The 27,737-nt window shown below is 38.1% G+C and overlaps 6 protein-coding genes across 8 annotated transcripts in view; 2 read left to right on the plus strand and 4 right to left on the minus strand.

Annotated features, from left to right (window-relative positions):
• LOC110418612 (cytochrome P450 84A1-like) overlaps positions 1 to 1,574 on the plus strand; it is a 1,801-nt gene extending 227 nt beyond the window's left edge. Inside the window, 4 exon segments of the mRNA XM_021431389.2 lie at positions 1 to 264; positions 266 to 348; positions 351 to 703; positions 909 to 1,574. The exon segment at positions 1 to 264 is cut by the window's left edge and continues 41 nt beyond it. Of these exon segments, the coding sequence (XP_021287064.2) occupies positions 1 to 264; positions 266 to 348; positions 351 to 703; positions 909 to 1,544 (1,336 nt within the window). The 3' untranslated portion in view covers positions 1,545 to 1,574.
• Positions 1,575 to 2,699: 1,125 nt separating this feature from the next.
• On the plus strand, positions 2,700 to 3,643 carry LOC110418530 (allene oxide cyclase, chloroplastic-like). Its single transcript, XM_021431278.1, has 3 exons — positions 2,700 to 2,931; positions 3,021 to 3,142; positions 3,234 to 3,643. Exons 1-3 carry the CDS (start codon positions 2,700 to 2,702, stop codon positions 3,633 to 3,635), a joined length of 756 nt encoding a protein of 251 aa, XP_021286953.1. The 3' UTR covers positions 3,636 to 3,643.
• A 700-nt stretch (positions 3,644 to 4,343) lies between these two features.
• On the minus strand, positions 4,344 to 7,418 carry LOC110417844 (coiled-coil 90B-like protein (DUF1640)). Its single transcript, XM_021430405.2, has 7 exons — positions 6,966 to 7,418; positions 6,599 to 6,730; positions 6,444 to 6,503; positions 5,190 to 5,266; positions 5,044 to 5,100; positions 4,879 to 4,945; positions 4,344 to 4,797 (listed from the first exon to the last, which is right to left on the minus strand). Exons 1-7 carry the CDS (start codon positions 7,104 to 7,106, stop codon positions 4,678 to 4,680), a joined length of 654 nt encoding a protein of 217 aa, XP_021286080.1. The 5' UTR covers positions 7,107 to 7,418; the 3' UTR covers positions 4,344 to 4,677.
• Positions 7,419 to 8,145: 727 nt separating this feature from the next.
• Positions 8,146 to 10,494, minus strand: LOC110417466 (uncharacterized). Its single transcript, XM_021429818.2, has 5 exons — positions 10,196 to 10,494; positions 9,913 to 10,082; positions 9,292 to 9,355; positions 8,583 to 8,652; positions 8,146 to 8,461 (listed from the first exon to the last, which is right to left on the minus strand). The coding sequence occupies exons 1-5, from the start codon at positions 10,371 to 10,373 to the stop codon at positions 8,350 to 8,352; spliced, it is 594 nt and encodes a 197-aa protein (XP_021285493.1). The 5' UTR covers positions 10,374 to 10,494; the 3' UTR covers positions 8,146 to 8,349.
• Positions 10,495 to 10,849: 355 nt separating this feature from the next.
• NERD (GW repeat- and PHD finger-containing protein NERD) lies at positions 10,850 to 22,312 on the minus strand. The gene is given in 14 exon segments (XM_089783758.1): positions 10,850 to 13,169; positions 13,255 to 13,406; positions 14,620 to 14,690; positions 15,057 to 15,107; positions 15,223 to 15,282; positions 15,704 to 15,831; positions 15,935 to 16,856; positions 18,189 to 18,361; positions 20,299 to 20,378; positions 20,464 to 21,100; positions 21,103 to 21,220; positions 21,310 to 21,428; positions 21,431 to 21,718; positions 21,721 to 22,312. Coding segments are annotated over 14 exon segments (5,304 nt in total). The 5' UTR covers positions 22,070 to 22,312; the 3' UTR covers positions 10,850 to 11,013.
• Positions 22,313 to 23,356: 1,044 nt separating this feature from the next.
• LOC110417464 (uncharacterized) lies at positions 23,357 to 27,176 on the minus strand. 3 transcript variants are annotated; one of them, XM_021429815.2, is made up of 4 exons: positions 27,018 to 27,176; positions 25,390 to 25,599; positions 24,574 to 24,666; positions 23,357 to 24,086 (listed from the first exon to the last, which is right to left on the minus strand). In XM_021429815.2, exons 2-4 carry the CDS (start codon positions 25,512 to 25,514, stop codon positions 23,543 to 23,545), a joined length of 762 nt encoding a protein of 253 aa, XP_021285490.1. In that variant the 5' UTR covers positions 25,515 to 25,599; positions 27,018 to 27,176; the 3' UTR covers positions 23,357 to 23,542. The 3 variants fall into 3 exon arrangements, with proteins under 3 accessions (XP_021285490.1, XP_021285489.1, XP_021285491.1); XM_021429814.2 differs by having other exon boundaries at positions 27,008 to 27,165; XM_021429816.2 differs by lacking the exon at positions 27,018 to 27,176 and adding an exon at positions 26,988 to 27,012.
• Between the last annotated feature and the right edge of the window lie 561 nt (positions 27,177 to 27,737).

Genomic DNA, 27,737 nt, shown 5'->3' on the forward strand with positions numbered 1-27,737 from the left:
AAGTATGGGCAAGCTTCACATAGTGGCTGTGTCGACTCCAGAAATGGCCCGAGAGGTCCTCCAGACCCAAGACAGCATATACTCAAATCGGCCTGCAAACGATGCCATAATATACTTCACCTACGATAGAGCTGATATGGCCTTTGCCAATTACGGCCCGTTTTGGCCTCAAATGCATAAGATCTGTGTCATGAAGGTCTTCAGTCGCAAACGAGCCGAGTCTTGGGCCTCCGTACGTGAAGAAATAGGCCCAACCGTCGAAACAGAAACTGGGTTCCCCTGTTAACCTTGGCGAGTTGGTGTTTGCCTTGACGAGGAACAAAACTTACAGGGCAGCTTTTGGGTCCTTTCACGAGACGGGCAAGATGAGTTTGTCAAAATCTTGCAAGAATTCTCCAAGCTTCTTGGAGCTTTTAATATTGCAGATTTCTTCCCATGGTTGGGTTGGATTCATGGGAAAGAATTTCGCAAGAGGTTAGTCAAGGCTCAGGCATCATTGGATGGGTTCATTGACCACATCATCGATGAACATTTGGCAAAGAGAAAGAAATATGGTAAAGATGGCAAAGATCATGACATAGAGGAAGACATGGTAGATGAATTAATGGCTTTTTACAGTGAAGATGTTTCCAAAGGATATTATGACGAGTCGTCCCAGCCTACGATCAGGCTCACCAAGGATAACATCAAAGCTATTATCATGGTAAAGAATTACTTTAAAAATGTTAGAAACATGCTTACCACTTTTTCTTTTTTTATTCTTATTTGGGTGATGGTATGGTATTCACAACTAAAGCTATCAAATCTATTTCAATAATTTTCAAATTAATTACTTACCAAATAAAGTAATTTGTTCATATATGCATGCATATTTCTTTGTTCAACTACTATATATGTGCCTATGACAGGACGTAATGTTTGGTGGAACTGAAACCGTGGCATCTGCAATAGAATGGGCAATGGCGGAGTTAATGAAGAGCCCCGAAGACCTCAAGAAAGTCCAGCAAGAACTCGCCGATGTAGTCGGGTTGAACAGAGTCGTCCATGAGTCCGACCTTGAAAAATTAACCTACCTCAAATGTGCCATCAAAGAAACCTTACGCCTCCACCCGCCAATCCCTCTCCTCCTCCACGAGACGGCTGAGGACTCCGTCCTTGCCGGGTTTCGAGTAACGGCAGAATCGCGTATAATGATCAGTGCTTGGGCTATCGGGCGTGACCGGTCATCATGGAAAGACCCGGATGCGTTCAAACCTAGCAGATTTCTCAATGACGCTGCACCTGATTTTAAGGGTAGTAACTTTGAGTTCATTCCGTTTGGGTCGGGTCGAAGGTCTTGCCCGGGGATGCAACTCGGGTTATATGGATTGGAGCTAAGTGTGGCTCACTTGCTTCATTGCTTTAATTGGGAGTTGCCTGATGGAATGAAGCCTAGCGAGCTTGACATGAACGATTTGTTTGGACTCACTGCTCCACGAGCGAGCCGACTTGTCGCTGTGCCGAGTTACGGGCTGAGTTGTCCATTCCCTGTACCGGAAAATTAATGGGGTTGAGGAAGCAGTAGTGGAGAAAACATGCAGAAACAGAAGAAAGAAGTTTAATTGAAGCTATAGACTTACGGGGTTGGGATGAAAATGGGTTTAGTCATAAATATTATTATATGTTGTTTTTTTTAAGTTAATTATGCAAAGAAAATGTTGGTAGCTTTTCACTTGTTTTGTTTTGTGCAAGTTAATTTAGAAAATTAGTTTAATGTAAGATTGTTTTATCATACATCTGATATTTATCTATAGCAACTTAAGTCATATATAAAATAGCAAATAATTGAGCTTATTTATGGTTGAAAAAAGGCTAAAACTTTGCTTAGTTTAAGCATACATACTTATTTAAGGATGAAGGCAAACCACGTTTTTTTTTTTTTAGCAATTTTGTTGGGTGTATTTCGTCAAAAATCAAGGAAATTTGATTAAATAGTAACCCCTATGGCTTATGCATGTACAACAAACATACATATTACAAACATCAACAAGTCATTGACATCATACTAAAAGAAATATTTTATGAAAATTTAAATAAATTTTTATTTTTTTATTTTAATTTAAATCTATCTTCATGATTAATTAATTGTCATTAATTAAAATAATATACGGTTACGTGATAATTTTAATTTTCACTATGACAAGTTAGTGTGTTATGTTAAAATAACAGATGTTATTTTAAATAATGATAGTTAATCAATTATTAGTTAAAAAAATCTATTAGATTTAAAATAAAAAATATAAAAATTTGATCAAAAGTAATTAAAAAAATTATTTAAAAAATTTTAAATAATTAAATTTTTTTATTGATTTAAGCTAAAAGATCATGTTAATTATTCGTAACCGCTCTTAGTATACATTTGACATCCTAAAGAATATTGAAATATATATGTTGATGAGTTCTTCAAGAACTACCGAACCAAAGTTTCGTTCACGTTTTTTGCCGTAGCATCCCTATTTTTGCAGGTGAAGATGGACGTTTCTTTTCGACTATCCATGCACAGTTTGTAACGTCATCCATACGGTTAAAGTTCTCTACCTCACAGAAAGCAACTCCAACTCTTCCTATATATAATGTGAACCTCTCCAACACTTTCTTTCAATTTCTCATCGATTAACTTACTTTCTATCTCACAACAGCAAACAGGAAAAGCATCAACCATGGCTTCTTTAACCTCTGCTTGGGCAACTGCATCTCCTTCTGTGAAGCAACATTCTTCTTCACAGACCAAATCACTGTTGCCTGTAGCTTTCAAGCTGATCACAAACCCAACTTTAAATAAGAGCTCCAAGCTTTTCACTTCCTCGACAAACTACAACAGCTTCTCAGAACCCAAAACATCTTTCACTTTCAAAAGTCACGCCACTCCATCTAATAATAACTCAACACCCAGTAATTATTCGTATCATTTTCTCTGTGAGTGTGTTTGATCATGTGATAATGATCATTGGTTTTCTGATTAGGCGTCTTCTTTTGTGCAGGCAAAGTCCAAGAACTGTATGTGTATGAGATAAACGAAAGAGATCGTGGGAGTCCTGCTTATCTAAGTTTGAGCCAGAAATCTGTCAAGTCTCTTGGTGATCTTGTCTGTTTTAGCAACAAAGTAACTTTCTTCCTCCTCTTTTTTTCTTTTTCCCCATTTTATTACTTTGTTCTTTCTTCCTCATCTCTTTTTTTGGGTTTTTTTATTACAGCTGTATACGGGGGATATGCAGAAACGGATAGGAATAACATCGGGGATGTGCATTCTGGTCCAACACAAACCGGAGAAGAATGGAGAGCGTTACGAGGCGTTGTCCAGCTTTTACTTCGGCGACTACGGTCACATAACTGTGCAGGGACCTTACCTGACCTACGAGGATTCGTATCTGGCTGTGACTGGTGGGACAGGGATCTTCCTTGGGGTCATTGGCCGGGTTAGGCTGCACCAAATTCTGTTCCCTCTCAAACTCTACCATACCTTCTACTTGGAGGGCATTGCGGACCTCCCCGAGGAGCTGCTTGGCAAGTCTGTTGAGCCCAACCTAGAAGTGGAGCCCAGCCCTGCTGCACAGGCCTGTGAACCCCATGCCACCATTGCTAATTTCACTGAATAATTATGTTAACAATGACCTTAAGCAAAGGTGGTTTTAGAATTTATGGGTTGTTTTTCTCCTTTGTCCTCGTCTATATCCTTCGTTTTGATAATCAATGTGATTGGCAATAAATAATTTGTTTTCTTGCCCATGGGCTGCTTTCGATGACTATTCGGTTTATGGACACGAACACGGTAAGCGCAATTCCATTTCTAATACACATTCTTCAATTTAAATAATCTTTTAATGATATATAGTAAGTTTTTTATCTCATTTTTTGGGCACACAAAACTTATATTGGTACTTGTATATATCATATTCATGAATAAATGGTCAACATTATCATGTTTAATTTTCCATATCCAACAAAGAGCAAATAAAACTAAAAGTTTTACTCTACACATGTTGACCCTTTGATGTAGCATATACATTCTTCTTATTTCCCAAGCATTTGGATTAGTCTTACAAAAGGAAATATAAATAACATGTCAAAACAGAAACCACAATACCATCAGCTGCAAGGCCACAAGAAAATGGCATAATTCAAATGCTAACTAGAGATCATAGTTACCCATATTAACTCTATAATCAAATATTTTCACACAAAAAATCAAGCAAATTAATTGTAATAATCTCACTTCTGGAATTCTACTACATTGACATTGAAATATTTCAAACATTTTTTATCCATGTATACGAAGTAGCCCAAAGTAATCATGCAAAACCAACTTTAAAGTACTGAGAGAGAAATTCGCACCATTGCCGGACCAATAATTGTTGCTTAGATCATACATGAAAGAAGGATGCAAAGAAATCGTTTACATGATCTAAAAAGAATGGATCATGCTACAATATCTCCTTTACCTTCCTAGAATGGCATTAAATCATACCAAGTAAACAGAGTTGAACAGAATAAGTAGTGCTTAATCCTAAAAGAAGCACTAACAATTGTTCCAGATCAACTGGGATCCGTCGACAAAGTGATTCCCCAGAAATCCAGTTGCCAGAGAAAGAATGAAACTTGAGTTTTAAATAAGTGGCATTACTAAAAACAAATGTACTGCTACATCAGGATGCGGACTACAGCTAGCCCAACTGCAGATATGGAAACAAGGGTACCTATGCAGTACTTAATCACATCATACTTTGCAGCTTCCAACTGGGCTCTTAAAGCATGAATTTCCTATAGACAGTTCAAAAGATGAGGTTAATATTGTATGTCAGCATCTAAACACAAATTTTCAAAGGAAATAAACAAGCTCACCCTATCTAGCTTGTTTGTCAGGTTGTTAGTTTCCGCATTCTGATTGGCTAGTTCATCACGTATTCGCCTAAAACCAGTTCAGAGTTAAGAAAATAAATGATTGAAACAACTGAAGAAAGCAACTACGGTCATGCAGGGAAGCAGTTTAAAATTAAGTCTACTTACCCTCTTTCAAGATTTAAATCCAGGCGCTGGCCAGCAGTGACTTTGTCAATTTCATACCTGTTTGAGATACCCATTATATAAAATCCAGCCATCACAATCTTCAGAAAAAGTAAGAAACCATTTCCATTATACTCCATACAATATACCTTAGTTCACTTCGCATTTTTTCTATGTCACCTCGAAGCTTTTCAGTTTCACGTTGCAGCATAGAAAAATGATGCTCCTGCAATAAAAGAAAAACTCATAAGAAACCACAGGACTACAAGCATTTGCAGTATATCCATCTGATAGTCCACTATCAATGACAATTCAGAATATATAAACAAAAACTTAAAAACAAAACAAAAAAATCATTTAGAATTACTTATTCTGAGAAACACATATTTACATGAGAAAAAGTGAATAAATCTAATGGCCATCAAATATCACTAAGCTTGTAAAGGGCATGCTCCACCATAGCAATAACAGAACAATCTCAACTAAAGTAATCATCAGTAGTACAACAATAGAATGAGGGAAGGCAACAATCAGGTCCCAATAATTAAATATTTTAACCAAGTAAGATTGATAGGACCAAGTAAACTAATATAATTAAAGATAAAAAATTTTTGTGCATAGATGTATGGATGAAGTTGCTGATTAGGAATAAAATTTATAGATAATGGTGCATATCAATAGACTGATCCCGAGAACTACTATGAAGTCTGATCATATGAAAAACCTTGCTACTATGAGTTCAAATTGTCTCAATTGGCTTGCAATTTCAAAATTGATCTAATGGAAAAACTACCAAAAAATCCTTTCCATCCCCACACTCATTCATCTTAGAATAACTTGTGGAATAAAAACTTCATATATTATCAATTGCTAAGCATAAAAGATCCAAAACCTCATTGTTTTCCTCTGTGGAAATATCTTTGACCTAAACTTCAAAATATCCATCTGATTTCAAGTCACTGCACCTCCCTGTATTCTTCTCTAACCTACACTTCACTTTTGATACAAGATTTGTCAATTGTCATCTTCATATTCTCCTTCACCTCCTTCCTTTTCTAAACCTTAGCTGCTATCAAGAAAAAAGAAAGGCAAAAGAAGAAAGTGCTGGGAGAAAAGGGTACTAGAATAGCAATTAGAAGGTCAAGTACCCTAAGCCTAACCCAGCCTCAGAAATAGCAACATTGAAAGTTGACACACACAAAAAAAAAAATGGCCATGATGTCATTAATTCAAATCAAATGAGCTGTGACAACAAATAGTTTCTACCAGCAACAACATTTGTAGAGAATCCCAAATACTAGAGTCTGTAAGAGATTGATTGACGCGTACAGTTTCAGTTAAATGACAAGATCTAAATATGAAATGCACACATGATGACAACTGCTGCTATAGATTAACAGTACCTGAGAACTTTTTACTTCAGACTTAAACTTGGATAAATTGGCTTCCTGAAGCATCTCAGTCTACAAAAATAAAACAAAGCAAAAATCACACTAAAAACGATAGTGATTGAAGAGCAGAAAACAAAAGCAATGGAAATAAATAAAAAGATCTTTACCTTCTGCATTTCTGCTTTTGAAACAAAAGAATGGGACACATTCTCCAAGCTGTCATTTAACACTTCGGTTATTGCTGCTGTTATTGCCTCCGCTTGTTTTGATGGCACACCTTGTGCTTCCAAACCTCGAACCTATATGATAAAACAACTCAAAATTAATAAAAAATTAATTAATTTTCAAAAATTCTATTGATTTAAAGAAATATAAAAAAAACAACTAACAATTTTCAACAAAAAACCCAAAATCTACTCGAATCACGTTGATTTTCATAATAAAACTACTATTAGAACTCTATTTCTCAGTTTTCTCGACAACCAAACGGCAAGTTTTAAGAAAAATAAATAAATAAAAAGAAAAAAGAAGTACCAGAGCCAATGTATCGACGAGAAAGGCCCGTTTTCCGTTGGACTTAACGAGTTGAGAAATCTGCCGATATGTAAACCTGTTAATTAGGGAAGCGGAATACGCATGAAACCCTAACTGAACCACGCGCTTACACGCGCTCATTTTTTTTTTTGAATCACTAAAAAATCCGGTGGAGACAAGGAAAAAGCAAATGCAAATTGGTTACAAAGAAAAGAGGCAAAACTCGATATTTTTTGCAAGTGAACAGATTGAAAGAAGGAACAGAAGAAATCAAGAAAAGAAGGCGCGGGGAACAGCTGAAAGACAAAACGAATACGTCTATAGGCGGCGAACACGCGGGTTATGATGAGAAGGTTCGTTGAAGAGGAGGAAGTTAAGTTGAAAATTTTGGGGCAGCAGATCTGCCGGTTGGGGTAAGTTTTTTTTTTTTTTTTTAATATTTTATATAGGCTTACTTTGCTTGCCCAAAACGCACCCGCTGCTCACCTTCTCATCCAAAAGTTTAAATAGAAATAGGCACTTCAGCATTTTTTTTGTTTTTGTTACTACTAGTACAAGAAATTGCTGCAAAGTGCTGATGACTAAAGAAGAATTATTTTTTTTTGTTTACAATTCTGTTTCTTTTTCTTTTTTTTTCATTAATCTAGTCTTTTTAAAAAATGTGATAATTTAAAAAAATTTTAAATTATGTAATAAAATTAAATAAATATCCATTTTTATATTGTTATTTCTACCTAGAAAACTTTTGTGATTATCAGTTTATTTGTACACAACCACACAAAGGAGTGGGAAAACAATGCCAAAATGAAAAAGTCTGAAATTTTTTTTAATTGGAGAAAAAATGGATTCGGATGCAAATTTTTTTTGTAAAAAAAATTATTATACCTACTAATAAATCAAATGCGAAGTACACCATTTTTACTTGCAAAGATCATATGCATTAAGAAGGAAGTACCTAAAGGCTAAACTTGAAAACAAAACGCATTCTTCGCATGCAATGAATTAATTACAAGAAATTAGGAGCATAAGGATTGCAATGAATATTCTATGCATCAGTTGCAAACATTAGAAATTTCCTAGCAGTTCGCAGGGTCTTAGTATAGAGTTAGGGCCATCTTTGTAACAATTAGAGCTGCTTTGGAGGTGGCAGTTTATTATAGTATCAAAAGGTTGAGCTATGTAAATAAACAAGCTCCGATTGTTGGAGTGACTTCATATACTCAATTAAAAGGTGTTTATTACAACAGTCAAATGCTTCTTCCCTCCTGCTCTGAAGAGAGAGTACTTGATTTAATTCAAATTGGAGACAAAAAAACAGTAGAATCATTATAAGTTTGTATTAAGCTTCCCTCTCAAGTATATATCATAACTGTGCTCAGCAATCTCACTTTGGTCGCCTGTACAGAATGTCGTCCAGACTTTCTTTTATGCGGTTTCCAATTTTATTCAGATTCTTCACAACACCTGCTGCGACAAGGCCCGCATTTCTCTTAAACCTGTATATTCAATAATCAACAATTCAGGATTCTGGTCTTTTTTTGGAAGACATATATTAGGAAGAAACACATAATTATCTTTTACGTATCAAGAATTTCCAAAATCTCAATCAGTGCTTGCCTGTTATAGTACTCGTCTCCTATTGACTGCGTTGACTTGTGGGCTTGAGGTTGAGGAAGTCCGTGGATTTCTATAAGAGAGCAAATATAAAAGACCACATTATTAGAAAAGAACCTAAATCAGTACTCATCTCCAGCTCAAATCCTATGAATCAAATTGGTGGAAGACTGCCTGGATCTGTCTGCCCCAATTCTTATCTCTCTACCCTTAAATTTAACTATTTTCCCACTCTCTTCTATCTCTATTCTTTATTTCTCTCTCCCTGTCCCTCCCTTGCTCTGCATCACATATCCTCTCTTCAGAAGATGTTTTGTACAAATCACCACACCCAAACAACACAAACTGTTGCTCCTATAAACTTTCTGATCACTGATTTGAGCTCCATCGTCTCTGCTTCTACCTTCTTAATGAAATTGCATTCCTGAATCCCGTTTTTGGTCACACTTATCCTAAATCTTTTAGACTACATAAAGTAATCCCCCAGATTTCTAACAGCTAATAAACTCCAGCCTCAGTCTCCTCTGCCACGATTATATCATCCACAAATAACATTCACCAAGAGATAGCATCTGGAATATGTTCTTAGCAAGTTCCAGCAAGAACTAGTGCAAAGAGGGATGGACTTGAAGCATATTGTTGGTGTAACATTATTCTCACAAATTCCTTACAAAAAAAAAAAGACAAAATTTGAACTGAATGACTTCAATACCTTTGTTTTTATGGATATTGGCAGGAATATGGTCAGCAGATGCAGGTGTTCTGTCCAACAATACCTGAAGCAATCGATAACCATAGTGGAATATGATTTCACAGAAATATAACAGACATAAAGATAAAGAGTTTAACCACTTATATAAACATGTTTTATAAGGGAAGAAATCTATTCAAAATATGTGAGATAATGCTCATCATGCATTTCACCATTTAGGAAAACCTAGATTTTTTTTACAGGTAAATCAAGAAATGATTGAGTAGCCATATCCACTATATTAATAGGTAATTTACAAATCACCTGACATGAATGCAAACTAACCACATAAGAAATTTGAAATTCATAAATATTCATATAGATTGAGAATTGATAATTTCCTCCAAGTGAGTCCTAAACCCTTTGAGCATAGGTATGCATGTAGCAACATACAAATCAATAGACAATAGACACCCTCCCTCCTCATATACGAATTTGTAGCAAAAATTCAGAACCTCCAAACAATTCAAATACAAAATATACTAGTAGTAATACGTTGCCAAAACTCACAGTCTACAAATTAGAGAAATACAAAATATATGCATTTAGAAGGAGAAAGAAATAAAAGACGAGAGGAGATACCTCGAGACCGACACAGAATGGTAATTCAACTGGTTTATGAGCCTGATCAGTCGAAGAATCTTTGTTATCTAAGTATACGGAGTAACCAACACAAGCATACTTGAAATCTGTAAGAGTGCGGCCTTCCTTGGAAGCTTCCAACTCGGATTCCCCAATCATGTAGCTGGGTACTATCATAAGCTTCATTCAGTACATATCATTCTTTTTTCCCAAAATTTCAACAAATAAATCGAATAAATCAAGGCAATCAAACGAAACATAAGAAAAAGAGAGAGAGAGAGACCTTGTTGGAGAGTCTTAGGGATGCCAACGCAGGTGGGGTTTCGGGATTTGGATTTAAGAGCTGAAGAGTAATAAAGGCATCCTTTGCATGATTTCCCCTTGGATCCTTGGCTTTGATTGTTAGAAGAATTAGGGTTTGAATTCTGGATTTCGCTCTTTGCGTCTTCTTTATTGCTCATCTTTGGCTTTGATTGTTAGGATTATCTCTCTGCGTTTTGTATGTTACAATAAGGGAGGAGGAGATTGGTCTACTGAAGCCGGCTCGTCCTAGGCCCTTCGTTTTTGGGCTCAAAAGATTTATTACTATCATTTGATTGATCGACTTGTCTCCGAAAAAAGTATGTTTGCGTACATACCACAGACAGGGTCCACCAACAGTTGACACCTAGAGGCTGGAGCTGCCAAATTTGTCTTATTCGACTTTTGATTAATTACTAGACATGGCAAAAATGAAGAATAAGTGGATTCAGACCCGTTTGATATAACAGAGAAAACTTGACCCTAGACCTTGCCATGGCAAGTGCCTGACAAGAAGCTTAGGTAGCACCGCTAAGTCTCCATAAGGCAATTTGAGCCACATTTTGCAGTTCTAGTAATCGAACATTGCCGCTTCACACTAACTAATATCAGAATAGGATGGAAATTATTGACTAAGGAGTTAAACTGACATTCCATTGGCATAAGGAAAACAAGAGGTGCTAAACTACAAAAGTTTTTACATGTATAAATCATCCAAAGATCTTATAACGTTAGGACATTTTTAAATGGAATTTTACTGTACAGATATAGCTACTCTATGCTGCTCTAGATTGCCAAAATTTAAGTGTGCATGTAATCGCACGATGCCCCTTTCTTGCAGTGCCCACTTTCATGGAATTTGCACACTCTCTGCCCTTTAAAAGGAGACCTCGAAGAACCACCTCCACTGCCAAATGATGACTGTCGACTCCAAGGTTTGACCCCACCATAACCAGAATCACCACCCTGAGAACCCCTATCCCTTTGATTCGAGAACTTGTCTCCGCTGTGATTCTGTTCATTTCCCCACATGCCTGAATTTCCAGAAGGCGCCACATAACCAGGATTTGCACTTCCTGGTGTTGCCCCTTGCCCAGGAGCAACCCATCCAGAACTCGTATTAACAACGGCAGGGCCTTGGCCAGGTGGTGCCCACCCTGGAATTGCATTCCCAGGAGCAGTCCAACCTGAATTTGCATTCCCTGGCATTTGTCCTTGGCCAGGTACAGCCCAACTTGGATTCGGATTAACAGGTGCTGATCCCTGACTAGAAGCTCCCCAGTTAACATTTGTATTTGCAGGTACAGGTGCCCCCCATCCCATGTTTTGATTTCCTGGCATTGGCCCCCAACCACTGTTCTGATGTCCTGGTGCCTGTCTCAGGGCAGCACCTTGGTTATCTGCAACAGCCATACCCCAAGGTAGATTGGTTGGAGCAGGAAGCTGAACATTTGACTGAACTGGAACAGTAGGCCTCCAAGGATCTGACGCCAGCATAGTTGGTTGGCCAGTAGGAAAATGTCCAGCAGGATTTCCTGTGCTTAAAGGAGCAGAATTTTGACCAGATTGTGATGCCTCATTCCAGTGACCATAACCAGCAGGTTGAGGAGGCAAGGCAAGTGAGGGATTTGGCTCTAGCTTCTGAGCTGAAGCATTTCCCCATGCTTGAGTTCCAGTTGCAGGTATAGAGGATGCAGCAACCACTTCTTGCCTCAAGACCGAGCCAGAACCCCATCCATGAGTTTCAAGAGAAGGATTATGAGAACTCACAGGTTGAACCAAATTCTGAAGAGATTCACCTACATTTTTCATATCAGCACCTGAATTAATTGAAGCCTGAGCATTGACCTGTGTCCTGAGTGATTCACCTGACACTGCCGTATGAGAATGCACCACAGGAGCAGCTGGGCTCCCACTCTCTGAAACAACAGTAGGAGGTTGCAGCCCTGAGGTAAGCCCTCGGAATGGATTGGCTACCGAAACAGAAACTGATGACTGAACAGGAGTAGGTGACCATTTGCTTTCAAATACTTGTCCCTTTGCCCCACCACTGGGATTTTGGTTTGGAGTGGGAGAAGGTAGATTTGTGTCGGAGCCCCATGCATCTCGAGAATACTTTGGCATCTCAAGTGAAGATGGGGCAGCTCTGCCTGCGGAAGAAGGGGCTTCAGTTTGAGATTTCCAACTTTCTACTGCAGATTGGCCTGACGAACTCAAAGAACGCTGAGGACTCCAAGCTACATGATTCTGATCAAACCTTGATCTTTCTCCAACTTGACTTTCCATTCCTTGTTTCAGGGTTGCTCCAACAGAACTCCCATACAAGGCCACCTGAGCCTTTGGAAAGCTATTATCTGCTACTGGAGCGTCTTTCTGAAACTTTCCAACCAACGCATCAGTCAGAAGTGTAGAATCATCTTGCTTCTCGGTAGTTCTCCAAATTTTTAACTCAGCAGGGAAATATCCAGTGTTATTCCATTTCCGCAGCTGCACCATTGAAAATGGTCCTTGGACCTTGCCAGATGGATCCTGGTAATGCCAAATCTTCTCTGTTTCATTAATTTGGGCAGCAGCTGTTACTCCTGTAGATAGAGCTGTAGGTGAAATTTCTGACACAACCTTTGAAGAAGGTTCCTGTGTTACAACAGAGTGGGTATTCCTAGTGCCAATTTCAGAACTCAAAGCAGTTTTTGGCTTGTCCCAACTGTTTAGTTGTGTTTCTCTCTCCCATCCTAGGTTCCATAAATTTTCATTCCCCATCTCACCAGCTCCAACAGAATCATCGCCTTTGCTCACAAGTCCTTTATTAGATAAGTTCCTGCTTAATTCCCGATTCATGCTAGAATAATTTCTAGTTCCACTCCAAGAATCACTGGAACTGAGACCTCCCTTCCGGGGAGAAATTGGCTCCCTCCCTCTCCTGCTAAAGCCACTACCTCTTGGCCTCATATAGTTATCTGCATGAACCTAAAACATTGTCAAACTGAATGGCAAATACAAGATATAAGAGAGGACACTGAAAATTTTGACAAGGTAAAGAACCTTGTCTCTTATCATCTTCCCCTTCATCCTCTTCAGATTCATAACTAGGATCCATGTTAGGGTCTACATGTATCTCTGGAATCTCCTCTAATCTACGCTGTCGCTCCTCAGGTGTCTTTAAAATCTGCAACTTCTCTACACATTCTCTAAGCGTGAACACAAGTCAAGGAATACATTGAAATTGTTGGGACACAAACAGCCAATTCATTAGAAAGAAATATATCATGCACAGAGAAACTTTAGACGAATTTAGCGACCAATATGAAATCTAATTATAGTTAGATTCAAAATCATTTTTTTTTACAAGTTCAATTCATCACTCAGACGTATGAAAGGTATCCTACAGCAGCTACACTCAAGAAATCCTTCCAGTTTTTTATTTAGAACAACGCAAACAACAATTTTGTCAGATTGCCCACAAAATGAGGCTTATGCAGTGTTAGTACTTTTTGAGGCCAAAACCATAAACAAATGGGCCTAGATTTCAAATGAAAGAGAAACTGACAACCCACACCATAGAGTTTGTAGGGGCATTGGCTTAAAAACAACCATAACTAAACATGAATCCCACCACAATCTAACCTAACTAACAGAACAATAGAGAGGAAGACTAGCACAAAGGTTACCATGAATTGAACATGAAAGACCGAGCTTGACAAGCATTGAATTAGAGCAAACTGCACCTTTATTCTTCACATAGATAGCTTAAATTGTTCAAAAAATTATCTTAGCATATGGAATCTATCACTTAAAAAGCTTAAGCAAGCTTGAAGTCCATTGTGAAAATATGTGAACATGATTTAATCATTAAACACTCAGTAGCCACATAAACATCCTTAAAATTATGCTTCATAACTATGAAGGAATGGTAGGAGAGGAAACAGAAAGAGAGCGTAAGGTTTCGGCACTTTGGATTGCTTAAAATCAAAGAGGGAAAGGAAAGGGAGGGGTACATCAACAAACTTGTTTGATTGAAGAGTGGAACCAGAAAAAAATGATAAATTTTTTGTTCTTTGAAATTATATACTTTATAAGTAATAATAAAATGTTAAAATGAGAGCAATTTTGTCTGAACAGGGAAGTACTTTTATCGAGGAATCCTTCTCCACCAAATTCCCCAATTTGGAGGGAAAAAAATAAAGGTCTCTAAGGATTTGGGAGGATATCTCTCCCTTTCTGCGTAAAGATGTTCTGAACAAGGGTGAGGCTACCACTCCTCCCTTCCCTCAATCCAGAAATCACAGTCAAGCCTCATAGCAAACCACAACAAATGTCAGAAGAACGCCATAAGCCATAAAAAAAATATAGACAAGCATCCAACTGTCAAATAACAGAACAGATAACAAAATTACGAGTAAAGGATATTCCTTTCTACGTCCTTTTTCACTGGCTCGATCACGAAGATGACTGAGACGCATTATCTCTGATTCCAACCACTGCATTGTGATAACAGAGAAACTCAAATTATTCTTTTTTTCTAAACACAAGGCCACAAATACTGATTTTAACATACCAATTAAACCATTCAAGAGGATCAATTTCAGGGTTAACCAAGATTGTGAACCATTTTTGCATATGATCCATATTTTAGAAATTTACCTTTTTTCAGATGCCTTTCATTTTTGTACTCAATATCATACTTAATCAAGACTATCCAACAGGTAATGGTGCACATGATGCTTTTCGAAATTGTAGAACATACTAATTAAACATTCTCCACAGACAAAAATACTGTATGTGTGCATTTGTGTCAATATATATACACATATATGATAACCCTAGTTCAAAAGAAAGATATTTACATCTTTGACTCTGACTGCCTGGACTGCCATGGCCTTTTCCTGTATATCTCCCTGCAGCAACCAATTAACCCTCTAAAAATGACTCCCAATGAAATTTAAAAGAAAAAAAAAAAGATAACTACTCAATAGTATATAAAAATGTGATAAACTAAAACTGAAAAATTACCACAGTCAGCCTGTTGATAAGTCCACACTTTATGCTCTGGCGCAGCCGCTTGCATTCATCCTAACAGATCAGGCAACTTAGCATTATTTTTAAAAGAAATAAGATTTCAATATAAATAAACAAAACAAGATACCGGCCCAACATGATTTGATAATATAACACGCTAAAAATACTGCTGATATTTTGATGCCTTCTATTTTCTTCATGAACAAGAGAAATAGATTTTCTTTTACAAGCAAAAGAAATAAAATTAAACAAGCCTCTAAGTGTCTAAGCAATAACTTATGGAAAAGTTTTAACACAGATGTATTTAACAAGTGTCTGAAAAGCGAAGCCTCAATATCTAAACTAAAAATTTTCAGATAAGATCATATTTACTTTATTCAGAGAAAAAGATACAGAACTCCCCTTATCAAAGATGCAGATGGAAACTGACAAAAGGAAATAATAACATGTAATTCCATGTTCAGCTAATAATTACCTCAGTGAACTCTTGATTTGATATAATATCAATCGATATGATCTCTGTCTTATTTAAATTTAAAATCTCAAGTAGAAAATCAGTTGTTCTTTTTCCAACTCTATATGGTTCAGCAACCTTGTTTGTACCTGTACAGCATATGGTTAATGCATTTAACAATCTTATGAGATTTTGTTACTAGTGTACTGAAGTCAAAAACATACAAAGATAGACAGTTATCCAAGTATTTACCAACAACTTGCACTAGCCTATACAAATCTTGCTTTTGACCAGCACCGGATATTCTTATTCTCACAAAAGAACCAACAACCTTGTCATGGAATGTTTCAGTATCTTCGATCAAATCCTCCACCAAATTACGTCGCAAATATATTAGATTGATATTATGCATATCAATGGCAGCATAATCATCTAAATTAGATTGAAGTCCCCTTGCATCACCCTTTTTACGTGTTTTACGTTTCTTATCTTTTCCAGTCTTAGTCATAGCATCAGAGTTCCAATCAGCCTCTAGTTGATTAGCTTCAGCATCAACAACACTCCCTTGAATTTCATCTGTCTGAGAATCCTCCTTTGTGAAAAAGATGTGAGGGTCAAGAAGATTTAACATTTCAATATGCCCCACCCTTGGTTTCCCAAACAGACTTTTAAGCCTTGTGTCACAAATGACATAAGACTTATTGCGACGATCTCGAAGTTTATGCTTTTGAATGTAATCCAGTATAAGTTGACTTAGTTCCATTCGAGATAAAACAGATTTGTCACCATTTCTCATGTGCATAACAACTTCCAAAAGCTCTTTTGATGCCCACTCAGCACTTTCATCTGTAGATGCCCCTTCACCACTAGCTGTCACTGTGCTTGGTGAATCACCCTCCCTTGCTCGTGACTTCGATTGACTCCTAGTCCTTCTTCGCTTGGAAGCAGTTACTTCTGCATTCCCAGAAGAACCATCCGAGCCAGACCCTCCACCATCATTAAAATCATGTTCGTAAGGTGATTCCTGTTTAGTAGCACGACCTTCAGATCCTTTCCAGGGATTCTTAGCCTGAGCAAGTTCATCTGAAGTTATTGATAATCTCCGTTTTAAATCAATCCAGTAATCCTTGAATAGATATTCCCAGCTACTTTTGTCATCAAAATTTACTTGTGCCTGCAAAATAAACAACAAACAACAATGGCGAATGACAAAAGGGAGAATTTCCAATAAATTTAAGAAACAGAAACAGAAAGGAGAGGTATGTGTGAAATAAATCCACTAATTTACAGCCCCAAACCCCAAACAAGGAATGAATCAACAATCATATGTGAATACAGCTACAAAATACTTGGCTATGACTGTTAAATTTAATTACTGAATTAGCAGAATCATGAATACATGCTTCTTGATTTCTCTTTTAGCCTCAATCTGAAAGATTTAAACATATGATTTTGTCCAGTCTTGTCCACTTTCACTTACAAAGCAGAAATTGAAGGTTACAACTGAAAACAATGCCAATAAGAAGGGCAAGAGGCTAGTATAGAATTTTTTGACACAGCGTAATAATTCAACTGCAATGATTATTTGTTCTCAAAAATTATGAAACATTTACAACCTAGAGTTGCATGCAATAAAGAAACATAGACCACTAAACAGACTATAACGAAAGGAGGCACTAGCAGCAAAGACAATAGAACCAAAATATTTGCAGTGAACAGAAAGTCCAAAGAATTGCAACTAAACCCCACACCCCCACCAAATACCCAGAGAGGAAACAAGAGAGCTCAAGAATGATATTTATAATTTTGACATTATGTGAAGGAAGAAAGGCAACTTTATAAATTGCCGTATTACTTATTTACAACTTACCAAACAATCATGAGCCTATTAGCCCAAAAACTATCAAGAGAAACTAAAACTTCAAACAGAATAGCTACAGCAAGAACAATCAAGAAACGTGCAGAACTGGTTTCAAATATCAGCTTCCAACAATCAATTAAAATCATGGAAGTATACTGCAAATGAAGAAGACAACATCAGAAGTTGAACATACTCAATGCACAGCACCCCACACCCCACCAACCACCCAAAGAGGACAAAAAAGAGCTCAAAAATGATATTTATAATTTTGACATTATGTGAAAGAAGAAAGATGAGGCTATGAATTGCCAAGTTACATATTTACAACTTTCCACACAACCATAAGCCTATTAGCCCAAAAAGTATCAAGAGAAACTAAAACTTCAAACCGAATAGCTAGAGCAGAGAAAGCGCGAAAAGTGCAGAAATGGTTTCAAACGTCAGCTTCCAACTATCAATTAAACTATGGAAGCATACAGCAAAACCATAAGACAACAGCAGGAGTCATGCATACTTAATGTGCAACAAAAAAATCAAGCTGTCAATATTTCAAATAGTACAAATAAAGGAAGATCGCAAATGTAAAGAATAAATACATAAAATTATAAAAATAAAAGATGATAATAATAACATTTCTTTGTTTACCTGTTCATTCCTTTCAATCAACATGACAAGATTCATGCATGACTCACAGAGGCCTTTGTTGCCCCTAACAGATAGGATTACCACATCTTTGATGCATCCCTTGCATAAGGAAAAGGTACATGTGTAACACATATAATAGGCATTCTTCTTACAGTTGCTGCACAGATGCCAACCTAATTCACAGAAAGAACATTACTCAAATTAGATAGAGATATAAAACACAATGTAATAGACCAGTTGTATATCATGCCTGCAACACTGTAACAGAAAGTAAAACCAACCAAGCAGTGACATAAATACAGGCAAACAAGAGGAAATTCATGGAAGCAAATTCTGAGATATCCCTAAGTGCATATGCACCATTGCACCTTGAACAAGCAGACTTGCATCATCAAGAATTCTAGAACTTATACACCGAGTCTATTACTTTCTCGAAACATAAAATGGAAAAATGTAGGGCAACTGTTTGACAAATACAAGCTGCAACAATGGAATAATCTTGAACATACATATTTTATAAACCCAATTTTCACTCACTATAGAATGTTCATCATGTTGGGGTGAACTCAAAGTATATACACACAGGCACATGGCATATAAGTCACTAGTGAATTGTGCCTCAAAACCTGGCTTACCTTACCCAATGTCTCCTGGAATTAATAAAAACAATTGTGGCTATTGTCTTGGCTATTGCTCATTCAAGAAAAAAGAAATAATTTACTAAAGAAAAATTGCAAAGCAATTCCCCCTCAAGTTTCCCTTCTACTATTTTTCTTTCATTTCTTCACACAAAACATTACAACTCATTGCTTCTTCTCATACTAATGAGAATTTAAATGTTAAGTTTTCTCAAGGAAAAGGGCATTGCTTAAAGTTACAAAAGAGAAGACATGAAAATTTCTAAGAAAAAGCGAGACCTTAATCCAAAAGATTTGCCCAGTGCTTGCAAAACAGTATCCTCTAGACCCATAATCAATTGAGACAAGTTACTGAAATTGTAAGTTCTTATTCCTTTCTATGCATGCCCATCATAAACAAAAGACATGTATTTCCTGTTGGCTCCAGTAAAGTGCATTTAGGGCAGATCTATATTGCCTTTGAAAAGATAGCTATAAGTTATTCTCAGTCAACTTTACATAAGAAAACAATTGACCCAAAGTCCAATTCAGCACCCATTACATTCCAAGAGAAATTTGAGCAGTACTTAGCAGTGTGACATTCCCAACTTTGAAGATGCCAAATATATCATTATTGGCCCCTACTGCACATTGAGCATGCAAGTGCACATCTACCACTCATACATGAAACTCAATCATGTTGCAGATGCCACAACTGGGGCTATAATTTCCCGCCCATTTATAAAGTTAAAGTACATCAGTTGCATAGTTTTGTGCTTACGTCTACACAAAGCTATCAGCATGGCTGGAAACCAAAATTCTCCCATGCTCTTGACAAGTTGTATTACAAATATACTGAGAGAATACTTGACAGCTCAGCCTTTGAGACCTTGTTGAATTTTTCATAAGCCAGGGGCATCTAACGGACAAAAGATGATCACATTCCAGGATAATAATTACAACATGTACTTTCACTAGAAATCCAAGCATTGCCAATAGCAATTGCCTTGACATGGAATAATAGATGGCCCCTAATTACAGCAGAAAGATAGTACGCTTCAAATGTTGTTTTGACAACCATTAAACCAATTTGAGGAGAATGCAAAACTTAAACGGTGAGCTGGGCAAACTGGAGATTGAACTTCCTGTGCCTTCACAAAAGCCCACTCCAGCAAGCTTCACTGTCATGTAAATCAAACCTTTTGCAAAGAAAAGAAGTAAAAAATTCAATAATGATGCAATTTAAATAAGAAAAGAGAAACTGAGGCACAGTTCAAAGATGTAGGCACTCAAGTTCCCAAATCTGTATCAGCCAACTAGCAAACATCAATCTTTTTTCCCCTAATTGCAAAAACTAATCATTAAAGCACATGGTACTCCCACAATACAAGATAAAATATCACTACCATAACAAGCAACATATCCCACAAGGCCTCCAAATAAAACTCAGATATTAAAAGTTAAAGGGTGCAGACAGAAATACAGCAACTTACCACAATTCCATTTACCCTTAGCTCGAAAGAATGCCTCATCTCTACCAACACAAGCAGTGTGGTAAGCCTTAGGGCAACCCCTACGGAGGGACAAATACAGAAAGCAAAATATTAGGCAATGAATCCATAGATAACACTGGCATGAAACAGCCTTTATAGGCTCACCTGCGGTCACAAAGCACGAGGTCACCACCGTCAAAGCAAATGAAACAGACATCCTCCTCCATCTTCTTCCTTGATGGAGCTCTTGCCAGAACCTTAGAATTTGAATTCTTTCCGCGCTTCCGCTTGCCACCACCGGCTTTACTAGCATCCTCTAAGTCCTCTGTATCCTCCGTCTCCTCTGCTGCCTCCATTTCTACTTCTTCAGTCATGTCGAGTATCTCAGTGTCCTCAGCTGCTTCCATTCCCTCTGCTCCATCTCCCATATCTGTCTCGGTCCCTTCTGCTTTCTCAACATCCTCTACTACATTTCTTGTCTCTGTACCTTCTGCCTTCTCTGAATCCTCCCCCGTCATTGTATCCACTTCAGCCATACCTGTTTCCCTCACTGCATTAGTATCCTCTAAATTTTCAGTTTGCTCAGACACATTAGCCGCCAATTGTTCTTCCAAACTTTGGCTTTTCTCAACCATGTCAACTACCCCTGTATCTTCCAGAATTTCTTTTTGGTCTGCGAAATTAACCTCCTCTTTATCCTCCACCAATTCCCTTTTCTCAACCAGGTCAGTAACCCTCGTTTTTTCCCCAATCCCAGATCGTTCTGCAACATCAAACATCAGTTTTTCCTCCAGCGATTCACTTTTCCAACCATGTTAACCACCACTGTTTCTCCCAGAATCTCAGTTTGCTCCACCTCGTTATCCACCCGTTTCTCCTTCAGCATTTCCCTTTCCACAGCCACGCCAGCCACCTCACTTTCCTCCATAATTCCTGTTCTCTCGGTCATGTCAGCCAGGCCGCTTCCTCCATAACCCCAATTTGCTCCGCCACAACACCCACCTCTGCTGCCTCAGCAATTCCCCTTTCCTCCACCACGTCAGCCACGCATGTTTCCTCCATAACCACAATTTGCTCTGTCATACCATCCACCTCTGCTGCCTCAGCAATCCCTCTTTCCTCCGCCACGCAGCCACCTCTTTATCCTCTGGGATGTTAATTTGGTCTTGCACATCATCCACCACCTTTTGCTCATTTCCCGCTTCGTCAGCCAATTCAGCAACTTGTCGCTCGGCCACAGTCACCTCAATCCCTTCCGCTATTCCTCTTCCGTCTGACAAGTCAGCCTTCTCCATTTCCTCCATCACATCATCCACCGCCGCATCTTCCGCCACGTCAGCTTTCTCCTTCTGTGCCACGCGGCCCACCTCTCTGTCAACTACACCCTCATCTTCCTTATTACCGTCAATTGGAGATGAATCTTTATTGCATCACCAGCATCCAACATCTCGTCCTTCTCCTCTCCAGCGATCAAATCCCCACCGCCAACTGCATCACGAACCGCCGCCTCGGGTTCCCGCGCTAGAACCACCTCCACATCAACAGCTCCCTTGTCCTTACGTTCTTCCTCCTTTTCAGTAACAGGAGACACCGCTAACGGTGCAGGTAGTCGCGACTCGACCAACTCGGCAACGGACTCGAGCTCGCATTGTGACCCAGCGCTTTGACGCTGTAACTCGGAGGCCGTAGTTGTAGTCGCCGGGTTATCTTCCAATCGAAGAGAAGACTCAACGTTGGGGACGTGGAGAGGCTCTTCTTCCTCGGTGTCCATAGAAGAAAAAGATTAGGAAAATCAAAAATCAAGGGAAACCCTAGAGAATTGAGAGCCCTAGGGTTTTGAGTACGGGGTAAAATATTTGGGGCGTCGTTTATTGTGTGTGTATATATATATATATATATATATATATATTGATATTTTTATTTTGCGAAATGAAAGAATCGGGGTAGAGAGATAGAGAGAAGGAGAGAGAGAGAAAGAGGGAAGAGAGATGTCCCGCGTCGCTCGCAGGAGGAAAACAATAGCTAGCCTCCTTGAGAGCGTGTCGTATTTTTTATGTTGGTGAGTGAGCGGAATGACGATTATGTCCTAAAGTGCAATGGCGTAATGACGAATATAACCCCCAGGGCCCTTGGCTTTATTGGACTCCTCAATCGTCGAAAGCCGATTCTCCTGCCAGAGGTTATCCAGTGATCACGGGTCCTTTGAAAAATAAATCTTGACTGGATTTTGGGCCTTCCGATGGCAGCGATTGCTGGGTGGGCTTTAAAAACTGCATCCCCTTTTTTGGGGTGTCATCCAAACTCTTTAATATATGTTCCTTCTAAACCCAGCATTGTTGCTTCTCATTGATTGTTTGTTGATTCTCCTCGTATCAGGCTACTGACATTCAGAGGAACAAGACCATCAACATCAGGTTATTGAAATTTGAAGATCTGGCATTATTCTCTCGAATGGACTTGGGAGAGATTGCCCATGGAACTCGCTGCCAATAGAGGGACAACTTTTATAGCGGTTTTAAGTTGAGAGAGCTTTGCCCCCAAAATATTCCTGAGGCAACGCCATGAACAAGATCGCAAAATGGAATATCCTCTGTAGTTTGAAAAAATTGAACATCTGGAATTCAGGCACATATCAAATGAAATTTCAATACCATAGCAAGTAATATCCATTCAGTGATCACAGTCACAAAGACACTCATGTCCTACCATGTCAACCATAGCAAGCATTAACAGCTATTCAACTCGCCAATCTTGGGGAAGCAGATGCTGTTCCCTTGAAGGAATTGCAGTGGAAAGGAGGTGGTGGAATAACGTATACCACCACCTGCAAAGAGCCCCGTTCAAATTCTGGCAATCTATGAACCCTGAGGTCAATGACTACACACGTCCTGCAAATTTTGTATGCAGGATAGGCAAAAGGCCTATGAAAGATTAGGAACTCTTCATAAAGACCTGGAGAACCATGTTGGGGAAGCATTTCTGCTTTCAAAACTTGACACAATTAGCAGAGGATGCAATCCATCGAGGGAAAATCCGATTGAGTAATCTACAAGCTGGGTTTGTGGTAATAAATCTTTTATTCCAAACAATGCACCATAATTATAATGTTCTAAGAAAAATAATAAGTGCTTCACATCGACTCCGGCAATTACTACACTAAAATCCAAAATTAAGTCTATCTAGTTCCAAACCTTCAATCACAAGTAAAGCATAATACTAATTGCCACTGACTTAAGCCGCATCATCAGTACCTCCGAGGATAACGGTCCATATACCTCCCAGAAGGACACTCATATGCCATGTGTCCTCTTCCACCACAGTTGTGACAGATCATCAAAGGGCCCATGCACTCCCGACTCATATGACCAAGCTGATGGCAGTTTCGACACACAATATCTCGATGGTCTCGGTAACCACCACTGCGACCACCACCACCTCGATCTCCAATAATGTTGGCTTTCGGGCATTGCCTTGCCACATGTCCAGCTACATTGCACAAGTTGCAGATGGGATCATTTGTACAATCACGTGCCAAGTGACCTGGCCTCCTACAGTTGTTGCACGCCTTGTCATTTGTACAATCAGCTGCAATATGACCAGGCTTATAGCAATTATTGCATAACCTCACATCCCCAGGTGGCATTGGGGGTGCTGTGCAGTCTCTGGCCCGATGTCCAGCCTTCCCACAGGTGTGGCAGATTCCCTCGTTTGGACAATTGCTAGCTGTGTGGCCAGGTTCACGACAATTCCAGCATAGAGACTTGGTGGTGCATTCTGAAGCAATGTGCCTGTTCAAATAGTTCATGCATGGTTAGAAGGGCTCTGCAACAATTACAAGAACCATCAATAAGAGAATAAGCTCCTAAAATAAAAGGAGCAGAGCTGGGCCTTACAGCTCCTTAGAAAAGACACTACAAGATTACTCACAAGACAAGAGATGACAAAGAATTAACATATAGCATTGGAACTTCCACGGTTACACCTAGTTTATATGCTTCAAGCACCCATTCCAAAAAATGAAACAAAAGAAGAGGGAGAAAATTAATCCAAGGTACAAAGCACATAAAAACACAAGAATTTGAAATATGTAGCATGCCAATGCAGGATAAAACTAGCTAAAAAGAACCACTATTGATAGAAATTTACATGTTTAGACACCTTTAAAATAAAAATTTCATATAAAAGATTAACCAGACAAAAGAACTGCTAACTTGAGTAAACTCAAAAGATCTATCAGATTCGGCTTTAACCACGGGGGAAGAAGAAGGTTCTTACCCAGGGAGATTACAATTGTGACAAATTGCCACATTTGGGCACTCTCTAGCGTAGTGGCCTGGCCGTTTGCAGTTCTTGCATAGATTGTTTTGACTGGAAATAAAAGAGAAACACAGTTAATATTCCAAAGATTGGCAGATAAATATTCTTCAAGGAAATTCTGGCAGACAAAAAAATATATGCATAAATGTACAGAAAAGCAAAGGAAATGTGGGCTCAGTACCAGGAAAATTATGAGACATATCCATCCCAGCAGAAAGCAGAAAAACAAAGTAAAACCTCTTAAAGAAATAAGTGAACAAAAACCTAACCTCAAGCCAATCATGCTGAAAACCTACTGACATAAAAGATCATACACATTACATGATAAACACCACATTCATATAACGAAGAACACCCCAATATAGAGCCAGGGGAGTTCAAAATATGCTCTTAATCATCATCTTATTGAACCATAAAACAATAATCATATTATAGCCTATAGGTTCATCTTCAGTTTGAAACTGAGTGACAAATTGTGCAGACCCAAAATGTCTTCATTCTCCTGCCATGACTCAACACACTTGAGAAAAATGGGTTCCTTTATTTGTGAGACCAAGTAAATTCCCAGAAAAAATAGCTAATATTGAAAAATTACATGCAGACCCATGTACCTTTCTCTAAGGATTCATCACATTCAATATTCTTTAAAGATTTACATCACAATTAAAAGAAAGAAAAAAAACTTTTTAAGAACGATGCATTAACACATCTTTCCTCAGGCCACTTAACTAGCTGAGGAAAGAGAATTAACTAAATGATTGAAAATTAGAAAACCTGAAACCCCGACGAGACTCCCTCCTGTAGGGTGCATTACGGTAAGAAAAGCGATCAGATCGGATCTTACGATCCATGGGGCTCCGGCTCCTGCTCCTGCTTCGGCTCCGGCTGTCTGAACTCATGTTCAAACTAATGTTTATCAACACCTACCACCACCGATCAGCAAAAACACCAACTCAACCAACACTAACTGCTGCTGCCTCCTCCCTGTCCACAGCACAACCACACACCCATCATCATCCATGAGCCATATCAGACCTCTCAGTATTCCCTCCAAAACATAAACACCAAATCCCAAGAGTAAAACACATAACAGTCAACAAGCAACCCATCTTATATCAATTACAAACCACTCAATTCAGCACCAAGCACTTGATAACCCCACACCTCAACCAAATTCCTCATGAAAAGTTCAGCCATCTCTTGAAAATAGTCATCACCCGAGTATACATCAGAAAGTCATGAACAGACACAAAAACTCCAATTCACAACCATCCATCCACGCTAGACAGACAAAGTTCATTGGACAGTCTCCAAGAGATGATAAAAAGAGAAAAAATGGAGGCAACTTGTTAACTATGAAAAAAGGTAATGGCTGATTGAAGAGGAGTTTCTCTGTCGATAAGGAAAACCTGTTGTGGTTCAAAAGAGAAATCAAGGAGAATGAAGAGAAATACATAAGATAGAAAATACACTTGGAAACATGCTCTTAATTTCTCTCTGAGACTTTCAACTTTAATTGTAAAAATTAAGAATTTGAAAAGAGGGGATTATTGGAGACCTCTAGGTGGTTGGAAAGCAGAAAAAAAAAAAAAGTCAGTTTACTAGTTTGCATAGGAGATATTCTGTGTGAAAACCAGGTTACAAGCTAGTAAATTTCCATTTCCGGTTTAAGAACCTCTGCTGAATTGCCTCCTGAATTACCCTCATCCTCTGAAATTATTTCCCACACAGACTCCTTTATCTTCCCCACAAGGACTCCAAACCCAGCAACAAATACCCACTTCTCCATACATCGAGAAGTGACTTATTACCAACCATTGACACAATCTTAATACGAACCATTTTAAATAGGTCAGTGCTTTAGTAACATGCCATTATATTCAACCCAAAAAGGATAAATCAAATACACTTCAAACCTTACAAAAAGAAAAGCCAATAGACTCTTTAAAAATATGAGTAACTAACTAAGAGTAACAAAAAATGCAAGACCATTGACAATTTATAGAAACAATAGCCTTTTTAAATTTTAACCTCCTCCTACAGCTGTAAGAGTGAAGCGATGGGACTAGCATTTCTTTTCCTATTAATTTCTGTTGCTCGAATTTGCATGAAGATAAAGATGATAGTAACCCATTATCGTAGTAACAGAAATTCAAACCTCCAAAAGCAATGATTTGATGCAAAACTGAAGATATAGCTTAAAATTCAGATTTCAATCGCAGACCAACCACGAAAACAGCAATTACAAGATTCGGGGCAAAATTAACCGAAACCCAAAGAACATAGAAGAAATTGAAAAGACAAAGCAAGAAATACCCTAACCCTAGCAGAAGGAACCAAAACGAAATCAAATAGTAGAATCAAAGGAATACCAAAAGAAGAAAGAAAGAACCTGACGTTACCGGGCGCAGTTTAACCGTTTCGGATAAGGCCGAGAAGGAAAATGAAAAAGTTAAAGCAAGAACCGTACGGACGACCCCCCAATTTCTATTTTTGGTGAGAGTGGGATTTCGACGAGGAAGAACAGCCGCTAAAAAGAAGCGTACTTTCTGAAACGAGGGTAAAATCAGAAATGGCTGATGAAAGATAGAACCGTTATATCTTCATTCCGATAAAGTTTACTTCTCTTGGAGAAAGCCTGGTAGCATTGGGCCGTTGAGTTCTTCAGATATATCTGAGCTCAACCTTGTGGCCCAAACTTGAATCAGAGTGGAGGCTTTTCATTGGCTCTGAAAACATTTTCTAGGATTTTCTTCTTATTATGACCTACAAATTGGCTATGAATTTGTTTAACTTCTATAAGCAAGATTAGAATATCATCACATGTGTATTTAATTAATATTTAAATTATTAGTTTTTGTAATTATATTATAATAAGATATGTGTTAATATTCTTAAATTATTTAATGATTTAAATTTTTGATATTTTCTGTATAAAAGGACAATATAGTTTTATAATACAAATTTATAAGATTAACACGTATAAAGCTAGTTACCTTAAAAAAGTTACTTATGGAGTTTAAAATTTTCATTGTCTTATTTGTATACAATAATATTCAGAAGATCCAATTTACTTGGAAGGAGATGAATGATGAAAATAGAAAGTAGTAGGAATTTTTTTA

The sequence above is a fragment of the Theobroma umbraticum genome, unplaced genomic scaffold (assembly GCF_002168275.2).
Source record: "Theobroma umbraticum cultivar Fairchild unplaced genomic scaffold, ASM216827v3 scaffold_50.0, whole genome shotgun sequence".
NCBI lineage: Eukaryota > Viridiplantae > Streptophyta > Magnoliopsida > Malvales > Malvaceae > Theobroma > Theobroma umbraticum.

Coding starts and splice junctions, on each gene's coding strand:
- LOC110418530 (XM_021431278.1), top strand. CDS start 2,700: ATGGCTTCTTTAACCTCTGCTTGGGCAACTGCATCTCCTTCTGTGAAG. Junction 2,932..3,020: donor TAATAATAACTCAACACCCA/GTAATTATTCGT, acceptor TCTTTTGTGCAG/GCAAAGTCCAAGAACTGTAT. Junction 3,143..3,233: donor TTGTCTGTTTTAGCAACAAA/GTAACTTTCTTC, acceptor TTTTTATTACAG/CTGTATACGGGGGATATGCA.
- LOC110417844 (XM_021430405.2), bottom strand. CDS start 7,106: ATGAGCGCGTGTAAGCGCGTGGTTCAGTTAGGGTTTCATGCGTATTCC. Junction 6,504..6,598: donor CAAAAGCAGAAATGCAGAAG/GTAAAGATCTTT, acceptor TTATTTTTGTAG/ACTGAGATGCTTCAGGAAGC. Junction 5,101..5,189: donor AAAATGCGAAGTGAACTAAG/GTATATTGTATG, acceptor TATCTCAAACAG/GTATGAAATTGACAAAGTCA.
- LOC110417466 (XM_021429818.2), bottom strand. CDS start 10,373: ATGAGCAATAAAGAAGACGCAAAGAGCGAAATCCAGAATTCAAACCCT. Junction 9,356..9,912: donor CATTCTGTGTCGGTCTCGAG/GTATCTCCTCTC, acceptor CGATTGCTTCAG/GTATTGTTGGACAGAACACC. Junction 8,462..8,582: donor GGAGACGAGTACTATAACAG/GCAAGCACTGAT, acceptor TTGAATATACAG/GTTTAAGAGAAATGCGGGCC.
- LOC110417464 (XM_021429815.2), bottom strand. CDS start 25,514: ATGAGTTCAGACAGCCGGAGCCGAAGCAGGAGCAGGAGCCGGAGCCCC. Junction 24,667..25,389: donor GAGTCTCGTCGGGGTTTCAG/GTTTTCTAATTT, acceptor TTTTATTTCCAG/TCAAAACAATCTATGCAAGA. Junction 24,087..24,573: donor CACAATTGTAATCTCCCTGG/GTAAGAACCTTC, acceptor CTATTTGAACAG/GCACATTGCTTCAGAATGCA.